This window comes from Rhodnius prolixus, unplaced genomic scaffold (genome assembly GCF_049639745.1).
Source record: "Rhodnius prolixus isolate KJV_2025 unplaced genomic scaffold, Rpr scaffold_3, whole genome shotgun sequence".
Lineage (NCBI taxonomy): Eukaryota > Metazoa > Arthropoda > Insecta > Hemiptera > Reduviidae > Rhodnius > Rhodnius prolixus.
Genome location: NW_027411603.1, coordinates 6,713,736 through 6,725,374, shown reverse-complemented (window position 1 = coordinate 6,725,374; position 11,639 = coordinate 6,713,736). Strand labels below are relative to the sequence as shown.

At 30.8% G+C, this 11,639-nt stretch overlaps 1 protein-coding gene across 2 annotated transcripts; it reads right to left on the bottom strand.

The window, feature by feature from the left end:
• Positions 1-1,081: 1,081 nt before the first annotated feature.
• Positions 1,082-8,374, bottom strand: LOC141453034 (obg-like ATPase 1). 2 transcript variants are annotated; one of them, XM_074125750.1, is made up of 12 exons: positions 8,228-8,374; positions 7,372-7,557; positions 7,189-7,245; positions 6,642-6,769; positions 6,102-6,277; positions 5,940-6,017; positions 5,765-5,862; positions 5,549-5,689; positions 4,781-4,877; positions 4,520-4,642; positions 3,139-3,247; positions 1,082-1,782 (listed from the first exon to the last, which is right to left on the bottom strand). In XM_074125750.1, coding segments are annotated over exons 2-12 (1,194 nt in total). In that variant the 5' UTR covers position 7,557; positions 8,228-8,374; the 3' UTR covers positions 1,082-1,780. The 2 variants fall into 2 exon arrangements, with proteins under 2 accessions (XP_073981851.1, XP_073981850.1); XM_074125749.1 differs by lacking the exon at positions 1,082-1,782 and having other exon boundaries at positions 3,129-3,247; positions 8,228-8,360.
• Between the last annotated feature and the right edge of the window lie 3,265 nt (positions 8,375-11,639).

Here is an 11,639-nt window from a genome sequence, read left to right as displayed (position 1 = left end):
CTTTACTAGCTTTTTTAAATTTAAATTTATAAAATCTAATGAATTGAATGCCCTAGTTTATGGTTTCAAATAAATAAAACCATAATCGCAACTTTCAAAATCATCTTACAGCTGACAGTTCGGAGAGAATGTAATGAGAGAACTCTGTTTGGAGGCCAGAAGTGCATTTCAAAAGGATCCTGATGCTAATAATTTCAAATTTGGATGAAACTTAAAAAATAAATAAAATAAAAATACGACGAACACCATAGTTCATACTTTTATTTAGGTAACATTACGCTAAATGCAGGAACCTTTATCGTCTTTTTTCATCATCTTCTCAATCAGCTGCGATGTTCTACCTTTCCATTTACTTCTGCTATTACTACAGTTAATTTTTCCCTATGCTACTATGCTTAATAAGTCTTAGAAAAAATACTATAGTTTCAGTTTTTATTCGTATGTCAAACGTAACAAAAGAAAGAAAACTAATAGCGCTAAGTTCAAATTATATTTCTGTCTTCTTTAACGATAACGCAAGCTTGGGTTCACCACTGTCGTATTCAAATCCTCCTCTCAATCACCTAAAGCGTACACTCTACACATTGGACTCACGTCTAATGTTTTATTGTGAAGTCTGGAGCTTTAAATATGGGTATTCCGTGAGTGAAAATAATGAATAGAATTGGCAAGGGTATCGATACTTGAAAAAACTCTAGATCTGGAATTGTGAGTTTTTTGAATACTGGAGGGTTGTATTTACTCTTACCTCAAATGTTCTTCGTTGAATAAATAGGGCACTTTAGCAGTGAAACAGTTCACCGATTACAATCCATAATCCATCATCTACAACTTGCTGAAGATAGAGATTGGTTCCCCAAAAATAAATTCAGTCCTTATCAGAGGGCCTTAAGACCTCTACTCATCCATAAGATAAATGTCTTACTAATTTACAAATTTAGACTATCTTCTGTTTCAAGTACTATTTACAAATTTAGACTATCTTCTTAAAGGGGGGGAGAAGTACGAGTTCTCATAAATTAATTAGGTTTTGCAACATGAATTAAATGAAAAAAAAGGGTATAAATGCATTGATTGAACCTTTGCCGTGTGATAATTGCATGATGCAATATCTGTAATTAATGAAAAAATATTTGTTAATACATTTGCTTAATAAATACAAATAATTGCGCTTTTCCAGTTAAATCAAGTTCCTCAACGCTTTTTTAAGATAATTCTGATTCCAATTTCCAATTTTTTTGATGAACAGTTCATATTATATGAAGGAGAATGATGCGCTTGTAGTACAGTGCTCAGGTTAAGTTTGTAGCTTGTGCAAAGACAAGAAATATTGTCATCATTATGAAACATAAACTATTAACTTATTATAGAACTACATTAACAAAAATAAATGCAAATTATTAATTGTTAAAACAATCAGATTTATTTAGTGTTAACCAAATAATAATTTAAAAAAATTAAACAAATCCTTCTTTTCGCATTACAAAATTAGCACAAAAAAAGTGTATAAATCAGAATTTACTGAAATAAAAAACAAACAAGAACTAAAAACCTTCTGAGAAATAACGGTGATTCAGTAATTTTAAGTATGTTGTATTGAACTACTGAAAAAATAAAACTGTTACTAGTTTAGCAATTTTTTTTTTTTTTTTTTTTGAATAAACTTGTTATATCTGTGTTAGGGCAAATCTCATTGGTCTATTAACATCTGTAAACAACAATCTTCATGTACGAGATCCTGATAATGTATCTTCATTTATATTCATATATAAAAAAACAATCTTATTTTTGGTAATGGTTGTAAAAGATCGCGAAAAGAAAAGTGGTACTTTGATAATAAAGAAATTGAAGTTGTAAATAACTATAAATATCTCGGGCTTACTCTTACCCCAAAATTATCGTTTAAAAAACACCTAATTGGAAAAGTTAATAAAGCAAAGTTAGGGTTAAATTCTGTCTGGCACGAATTGATTGAAAATAAATGTGTATCATTTGATTCTAAAAGTCGGATATTCAATAGTGTTAGTCGATCTGTCCTGTGCTATGGGGCACAGATTTGGGGGGGAACGGAATATGTCGAAGTCGAAAAACTATTGAGGTTCTTCTTGAAAAAACTCTTCAGGTTGCCCAATTACACACCAACAGCCTTCTTGCACTTAGAGACCGGAATACAACCCCTATTTTTGTTTACATTAAAACTGCACCACAACTATATTATTAAGATCATGAACCTTCCTGAGGATTGTCTCACTAGGAAACTGGCGGTGCAAGTGATTAAGCAGGACTTATCTTGGTTTAACCATATTAAAAAAGTAATGAAAAGTATAAATATGGAAACTGTCCTGTCACTTAGTAATGTTTCTGAGTGGGATGGTGTATTCCGGAATATTCGAATACGTTTAGAGGCACGGTTCCAAAACAAATTCGTTGAGGGTGTAGCTGACAATGAATATTATAGGCATTATAGAGTGCTTCAATTCAATTTGGAGGATGGTCATTACCTGACTAGTAATATGTCCTTGGACCATATAAGATGGATCATTGGAGTAAGAAGTGGTACAATAAAATTAAACAACTGTCCATTTAAAGATGAATTCGATGTGTGTCCAATGTGTAATATGGAGGTTGTGGAAGATTTGCATCACTTTTTGATTGAATGTCCAGCGTATGGTGATCTAAGATATAAATGTTATAAAAGAACCAATTTGTCCACCATAGAGATGGTCGGTTTACTGAATGGAAAAGACTGGATGGCACTAGTCAATTATTGTAAATCTGCATATTTACGAAGAAATGTGAATATTGTATAGATGTTACATTTATTGAATAGTAACCAAGAAGAAGAAATTTTGATTTTGTTTGTTTTTGTGTTGTTGTTCATTAAAGTGTGTATTTTAGTTTATTATCACCATAAGTTGGTTTATTTTATTTTTTGTTCGTACAATTTACTTATTTCATCTTTTAGTTTGTATTTTTATTTATTTTGAATATAAGTATATGTTTGTTTTTTTTCCCACTCTGTAACGGTTGTACAACCAACATAGTGCCTTTATGTACATTCATTACAAGAAGTAATTTTTTGTCAAATTTATGTTATTATAAATAAAGATTATTATTATTATTATTAAAAAAACAATCACTTCTTTTTGGTCTCTTTCAGTCCAGCACCTGCATTGAATTTGAAGAAAATGATATCTCCATCGTCTACAATATAATTTCGCCCTTGTTGTCGGTATTTACCAGCTGCCTGAGGAATTAAAAAAAAAAAAAATAATTAAAAAATCTGATTTATCTAACACTAACTTAACTTTCATTTTCGCAAATTCTTTTAATTGTAAGTGGCATTTATTTTGAGAATTTTTTAATGTAAAAATCATAATTTTAGCAACATCGTTTACCCTAACCATCCTATAAGGATGGTACAACAACACAGTTTTTCTAGCAATGATGTTATAGAAGGCGCTCAAAAACCCCTCTCTATCTGAAACCCTACTAAAAGTAATTTTCACGAATAATTTTGTAAGCAAAACTGATCAAGTCCTTGAGCTAGCATTTAATACACTCGAAGAAAATTATTTAAACTTTATCAAACAATTGCATACAACTTAAAATACAAATAAAAAAATAGAAAATACGCAGTATCGGAAATATACATACTATATTTTTATGCAATACTATACAATATTCAATACACATTTGCATATGCATCAGCTTATTCATACCGAGATGGTGGACAATTTTTAAGGCTGCGGTAATTGGAGAGCAGCCGCATCAAACAGGGATTTCTGGATTAGACTCATTGGGGAGGTTTAGTATCCAATATGGGTTGTTGAACCACCGTTTGGATATGTAGTTCAGATGGTATTAAATAAACAATAGATTCATCCTATAACGTTCAAATGACACTTTAAAGGGAAGTTAAACAATTTCCCTTCCTAGGAAGTGCCTATAACAGAATTTTCCAAGAAAAATGTTTTAAATAAAAGTTTCATGAAAATCTCCCAAAAAAAAAAAAAGAAAAAGAAAAATCCTGTCTGTAAAGTGTTATCTCCAATTGATTTGATTTCCATCGCCAACTTATTGTTGAGTCCCATCAAGATATTTAAATATTATGTTTGAACTTCTATTTCTTAGAAATACCCAGGCTATTTTCTAAAATCGCATTCAACTTTGAGGAAAAATTCTTGCCGAAGCTGTATTACTTGATTTTTTCATCTCTAGGAAAGTTACAAAGAGAGGAGCTTGGCTAAAACTGTGAATATCGAGTTTTATAACATGGTTCTGTTCTCCCTATATAGCCTATGTTAAAGTAACTTAGAAACATTTATTACCCAGGGAAAACACAATTTAAAAAAAAAATTAACCAAATCACAAAACACCCTCTCACTAAAAGTAAGAAAAGTAGAAATGATTTTTCAACAATATAAATGATGTTAAATATCATGTTCAGATTTATCAAAAAATACCTAAAACCTAATTTAAATAAACAATATGTAATATATAATAAGATAAATTTTACTTTGACAGCAGATTCCGATCCCTCTTCTTTGAAATCATCAAATTTCATAACTTCAGCCATAATAAATCCTTTTTCAAAGTCAGTATGAATTTTACCCGCAGCTTGAGGTGCTTTGGTACCTTTCTGTAAAAAATATAATTCTGTAATTGGATCTAAAATCTTCATTATTTTAAATTATATTAAAACAAAGAGTTATAAATATTTTCTTCATTAATATGAAAAATTACCAATTTTATAAATGACCATAGTAAAGAATCTGACCTGAATTGTCCACGCTTTTACTTCGTCTGGCCCAGAGGTAAAAAAGTATTGCAATTGTAACGCCTTATAGCCCTGTACAATAATCTTTTCTAGAGCACTGAAATGAAGAAAGATGAAACATATTAGTGAATAATAATTCAATGATTACCTTAATTGTAATGCCTATTTTTCTTGGCACAAATGTGATCAATAACTTTTCATAAGAATAAGTTTTCTTGGAAAATGCTTTTTAGAACAATATGAAAAAGAGTGGTTTGGTAGTTTCGTTCTTAAAAAAAATATTATACAGTGTCGTAAAGAGATTTTAAAATCTGGATATATTTTGTTGTTATATAACACGCTTCTATTATTCGCCAGTGGGGAGTGAAATTCCGCGATATTGGATCCCCATATAGTTACTCCAAATTAAAACAATGGCCTGAGTCACCTATGATTCACAACTGTCCAAACAAATCAAGCAATCTCTTTAAAGGGGATGCTGTGCTCCTCCACTGACCATCTATTCCAATTAAAGATCCTAAACCTAACCTTCTCGTACCTTAAACAATTCATTCCTACAGGGATAGTTATTTTATTAACCTCCATCTCAAAAACTACACAAAAAAGATGGGGCATGAATCCTATTTTATAGAGATGATAATGTTAGTAAGAACTGTATATGTTAATTAGGAGTTCGTTTAAAGCAAGCACTTCAAGAATTATAATAAAAGGAAACCGTGAGAAAATAAAACTAGATTTTTGTTTTTTCTTTTCAGTTTAGGAATCTACCTTGTAATTTTATTCTCTTCCAAAAATGCCTTTCTCTCAGCTTCGTCCATTTCGCTCAATTTATTTTCTAAAACTCCTGAGAATGGAATAATCATTGCGCCCGGATCATTTTTATCAATCCATTCTTTTAGCTTGGGTAACCTGAAAATTGAAAAATATTATATGCATTTTTTGTTTTGTTTTAAACTCAATAATCCACTATATCTGTGTATTAACCATTTGTTTTTCTTTCTTATATAATCTTTTTCTGAAAGATTTACAAGATATAAAGCAGGTTTTACTGTGATGAACATATATTTATTCAGAATTTCAATCTGAAATTATAAGAAATAAAAAAAATTAATAATTCAATTAATTATTATATTGAAAAATAAATTTAAAAATCACTTACTTCTGTTGCGCTCCAATCGGCGAATCGTAAATGGTGTTTATCTTCGAATAATACATGTTTTATTTTCAACAAGCAATCCTGGAAAATGATGTTTAAAAAACTTCGATGATCTTTACACAGTTTTCTTTCTTTATTGTATTAAAAAAAAAAAGTTAGGTTTACATATTCAGGCTTCATTTTCTTATCTCCTCCACGGCCGACTACTCTTTCCAGTTTCTCTAGGTTGGTCAAAAGGAATTCTTGGTCTTTAAGACGAAGTTCTTCACTAATTATCTCAAGATCACGTATAGGATCTACTTCTCCTTCAATGTGGGTCACATCACCATCTTCAAAGGCTCCTGAAAATTTTGTGAACTTCGTAAATAATTTACAGCACAAAACTTTAATTTATATGAATTGAATCATTTCAATAAATGCTTAAATCAAGTAACTTTCAAAACAGAGAGAAAGAGGTAAGTAATAAGCTCTCGGCCAGAGAATGAAAGTATAATTTTTTAGGCCAAAATGCAATTAATTTTACATCTAGTCACCGTTTAGCTCAATGAATTTTGTCTAACGTTTTACCAATTAAAGAATACAAAGAAACTATTCGACAGATCACGTTAACTAAGTGTAAGATAGAAAAAACCATCACTGTGCACACCCAGAGAATTTTTCACCTTGGCAATTTTAGAAAAAAAGAAAGAATAAATTTTAGCTTACTGCACATATGAAGTAAGGCATCACATGCCTTAATGTGGGAAAGAAATGCATTTCCCAGACCTTGGCCTTCAGATGCTCCTTTCACAAGTCCAGCTATATCTACCACATTCAGGAATGCGGGTACTTTGCTGTAAATAAAAATAAATTAGAACGGTGTGAATTAAAACGTTGGTATAAAATTGGGTGAATACATGAATAAAAGAGATTTTTTTTTTTTAGCAATGCTGAAAAACAGCCAAGATCGCAACGACTTAAGTTTAAGCCCCTGCAAAAACTTGATTGCAACTGCAATTTTCTTTCAGATCTGGCTAATATTATACAGAATGTTGATATAATTGAACTGAACTTTTTCATGATCAATATATACCATTCTATTAACACTCGCATTGCTTTGACAATGTATTTACCTAATCTTTCAATGATTTTAATTGGAAAAGCATTTCAATGACTTTTCTTACATTCTCTCATAATTGTATAGTGTCAACACTAACCTTCTGACTCTTACAGAGCGAAGAAAACTACTTAAACTAGAATTGCGTGAACTTACCTAGCTGGTTTATAATATTCACATAGATAATCAAATCTAACATCCGGAACTGGTACCCTACGTAAAGAAAGAGCAAAATTAGGTTTAAAAGATAACGTAAATTACCGGACAGTTTTATAAGGGTTGATATAAAATTAGTAACCATTTTCAACTATAAAAAAGTAATTATTTTTAATATGATACTTATTTTCATTGGGATCGATGGTGCAAAAAGGAAAGTTTTCAGCAGCAGCCTGACTCTTTGTAAGAATATTGAAAAATGTTGACTTTCCAACATTAGGCAAACCAACTATACCCACTTTCAGATTAGTTCCAACCCTACCAATTAGAGGCTTTCGTTCAGGTTCTTCAGGCTTCTTAGGGGCCATACTGAAACCAAACAGATCTATAAGTAATAATTTGAACTGATTCTCTGTATTAAGAAGTAGTTATATAGCATCTAAAATATTTTTTTTGTATATCAAATAATGGATAGTTTATATAAGATATTTCATAAGTGTAAGGCTCTCACGATAACCAAAGATTTATTTATACGTAAGAAGATCTACTTTTAGATAATTTGATTAGCTTAACAAAAAACAAGCAATTTACTACCAAACATACAACTTTGTAGGCTACAATTTTCTATATCTTTAATATTTTTTCACTTATTTAAGTTCATCCCTCTAAAAACTCAAGAGTCCACAATGCCTTAGAAGACTAATGGTTTGAAGTTACCGAACTAACGTTAATTAATTATACATGATACATTTCATCCCAAAAGAACTTTCAGAACTAAAAATGTAGTTGTTACTCATATTTTAAATAAATGTATAAGGTTGAATTTAAAGTTAGTTTAAGTTATTTAGCTTTTTAATAATTAAAACTTAATATTTTAAATGAAAATTGAGAGGACAAATTGGGGCAAACATGTGCAATAAGTTAGTGACAAAAAAGGCATCAATTAAAAATCTGTACTTTTTGAAAACTATTCACCAATTTCTTCTGAACATAATTGCAATAATATCGAGAAAAATTTAAAAAATAAATGCTAACTTACCTTAAAACAATTCATATAAGCGATTGTAAATAACCTATCTTCGATAACAGTCTAAAAACCTCAACACTTTGTTACACCGCTTCTTAGTTACAAGCGCAGTTCAGAGATAGCGCTGGCATTCACTTATAAACACCTTAACAAAGATTAAAATCTCTCCTGAGAGCAGTAAAGCAGTAGGTTATTTTTTAAAATCCTATTTAACTAAATTCATGTAAATACATAATGGATTAAAGGAATTGTCGGATTAAATTAAATATTAAAATACACATTGGATGAAATACAATTTGTCACTGTTACTTTAATATGCGTTGTTTAAATAAATAATCAGGGCATAGCTTTCCTTGGTCACTGACTTGATTTATATCCAAATGTCCTTACGATAGAAATGAGCGCCCTGTAGCCATTAAAAGGCTCTCTGGAGTTTACGCAGATTTAACATAACCACTTCGTTCTGTAGCGCTAGAAGAATAGCACAGAAGTCTTGATTTCCATGCTAGCACATCTTATACTAAGCTAGTTACTTCTCACTAATCTGAAGATCCAGTGCGTAGCTTGTAAAAATTTAAGGCTGAGGTATACCTTTAAAATCAGAGCTAAACTTCAGAAGATCGGAAGTGGTGTCTCATGACTAAAAGAAGATTGTGAAAATGATAATGAGTTTATTGTCCAAGCAATAATGTTATCGCAATTAGGAATATAATAATAGGGAGGTAGCAGTCGACTGAAAAAACTGCGGGCAAAAAAACAACTCTATTTAGCAGTATTCTGCTCGTTGAAAAATTCTGCCAACTATTTAATTTGTTGCCTATTCTGAAAATAAATTAAAATTACCGTACAACCTCGATTAACCGGGCTGACCTCCGGCTATACCCACCCCGGAAAACTGAAATCCCCGTTAAACCGAATACACTACTAATACATAGTAATACATTACTGTTTCGTCCCAGAGATCAACTCCTATCTCAGACGGCAATCCTTTTTTTTTATTTTTTACATACATATTTTATGATTTTATCTTCGATAGATAAACAAATACGTTTACGTTTAGCACCAGTTTTCTTAACGGATTCCTTTTGCGTAAGTGAAATAAAAATTCGACCGAAAGGGCAAACGAAAGATGTTTTCTGTGGACGAACTGATAAACACTGCAGACTAGCTTGAGATTAGGCTGTTCTCTGGGAAGATTAAAATAATGCCGGTAATTTTCCATAAAAATATTACAAATAACCGTGAAGTTGAAAATCAACCATTTACGACACATCTCATAGTCAATCCCATGGTCTTTTATAAGATCTTTTGTAACACCGTGGTAAATCCCAAGAAATTCAGTACTAATTGCACCATATTTTGGGTTTTTACATACATAACATAATGACCCTTCAAGATAATCAGGTGTAAAAGAGTTGCTGCCACGGCTACAATTATGTTACATTGGAAGACAAAAAATTTTCCAGTCGCCACCGAAAATTAACTTTTGTTTCGGCGCGATCCAGGTGTTCTTATGATGACTCAACATGATCGCGGTTAATCCGAATCCCGGTTAACCGAGGGCCGGTTAATCGAGGTTGCACAGTATTTATTCTTTAACATTAATATCTGAGATTATAACCGTTAGTAAACATGTTGTTTTTAGTTATTAAATAGTCCTGGCCAACCAATTTTTGAAAGACAAATCTCCTATGTGAAATTAAAGTTACTAACTTTAAAAAAAAAAAGGTATAAAGCGAGTTTTTTGTGAAAAATTAAATACATTTTTGTTTGTCAGTTTAATTCTGACCTAGAACGGAAGTATGTCCCCCTAGTGGGACATTTCCTGGGTTATTCAACAGACAGAACGATTCTGTTAGCTTGACTGGTTAGAAACCCATAATTTTTTCCTTTCAGTCGAGTTAGTTACTATATCATTTTGATCCTAGTTGAAATAATTAATTCTAATGAGAGAAACAATTATCTGTATTTACAGTGTCTAATGAATGTATTGTAATATTCACTTATTTATTAATGTAAGTAATTACATCCTTGTACTGAAAAACAAAATGGTTACAAGATACTATTTTTTATCTACAATAATATTTAATCGGTTTATTTTCTGTATTAAAAAAATAAATAAATAATTCAATGAATTTGTTCTAATGTGCACAGATATGTTCACAAAATTCATGGAATAAAATTAAAATAATTATTGATAGAATATCACAAAAGTTTCTTCGATTTTATACTTAAGTTATGTTCTTTGTTCATTACAAACAACTAAGTTTTAGACTTCGTTTGCACGAAAACGATCTTAAATTACGCTTTTGAAATGTCGCATGCAATACATGAAGAAATGTATGTTTCCAAACGATTGTAGACCATCAGATATTTCTTTGCTACTTGCCTTTTCTAAACAAGAGCACATGAAGACCTTTATAGACAAGCAGTACTTCTTCTGTCCAGACTTCCGAAAAAAAAAATCGAAATTTACAGGGTCAAAGGTCTTATCTATAACAATTGTAGGAAAGACGGCACTAATTATATTTCTTGTATTTGCTATTCTTCGTTAGAAATCTGTTGAAAAGTATTAGAATATTGACATCAGATTTTGAACTAAAAATTATGGGGTACTTAAAATGCTATTTACTACTAAATATTTATACACGGGAATTCAGATACGAGAGAAGAGATTTTTGCAAGCTGAGATATTTCAGCCTTTGGCAATAGTGATTCACAACATCGTTAATGTACCCTATTTAAACTTTCAATGTTGATTATCGATCTTAAAGGTTACAAAAGAATCGTTAAGCTTTTCAAGATATCTTTTGTGACAATGTTTTTTTCAAATTTTATAGGTAGTATCAGAATTGAATAACGCCTTAGTAATGTGTTTTTATAATTCGAAATAACTACGTAGAACTTTGGACATTAAGCCTGCATAAATTTCCATTTTTCCCCCTGTTAACCACATCATCAGTTAGAAAAATAGCTTGCAAAATAAAGTAATATTTGCTTGAGATAAGATTTACACTAAGATAAACAAAAATAAAATTAAACAATCTCATAAAAGATTATTGAGAAACGTAACAAGGCACCCAAACGTTTGACGAACATTTATGCATTTATCACCACTTAGGCAGCTTCTTGGCTCTTGACGTATGATAACAGTTAAAGTACCATAGGAATGAGGCCTCTAAATATATGGTTCATCAGCTGAGTGATAAGAAAATTATTTAAACTGATATACGATGAAAGATCGGATATTTTTTTTTTTTTAAATAACTCTTAGAGATCATTTTTAAGACTGCATGTTTACCTGTTCTTTGTTTTTCAGATGACTGAGGAATAACCTTTTGAAAAAGATTTAGTCTGCTCGTTCGGGTGCTCTGGAGACATAAAATTTTTGTGTTCTGCTAAACTAATGCTAAAATATAGAGCT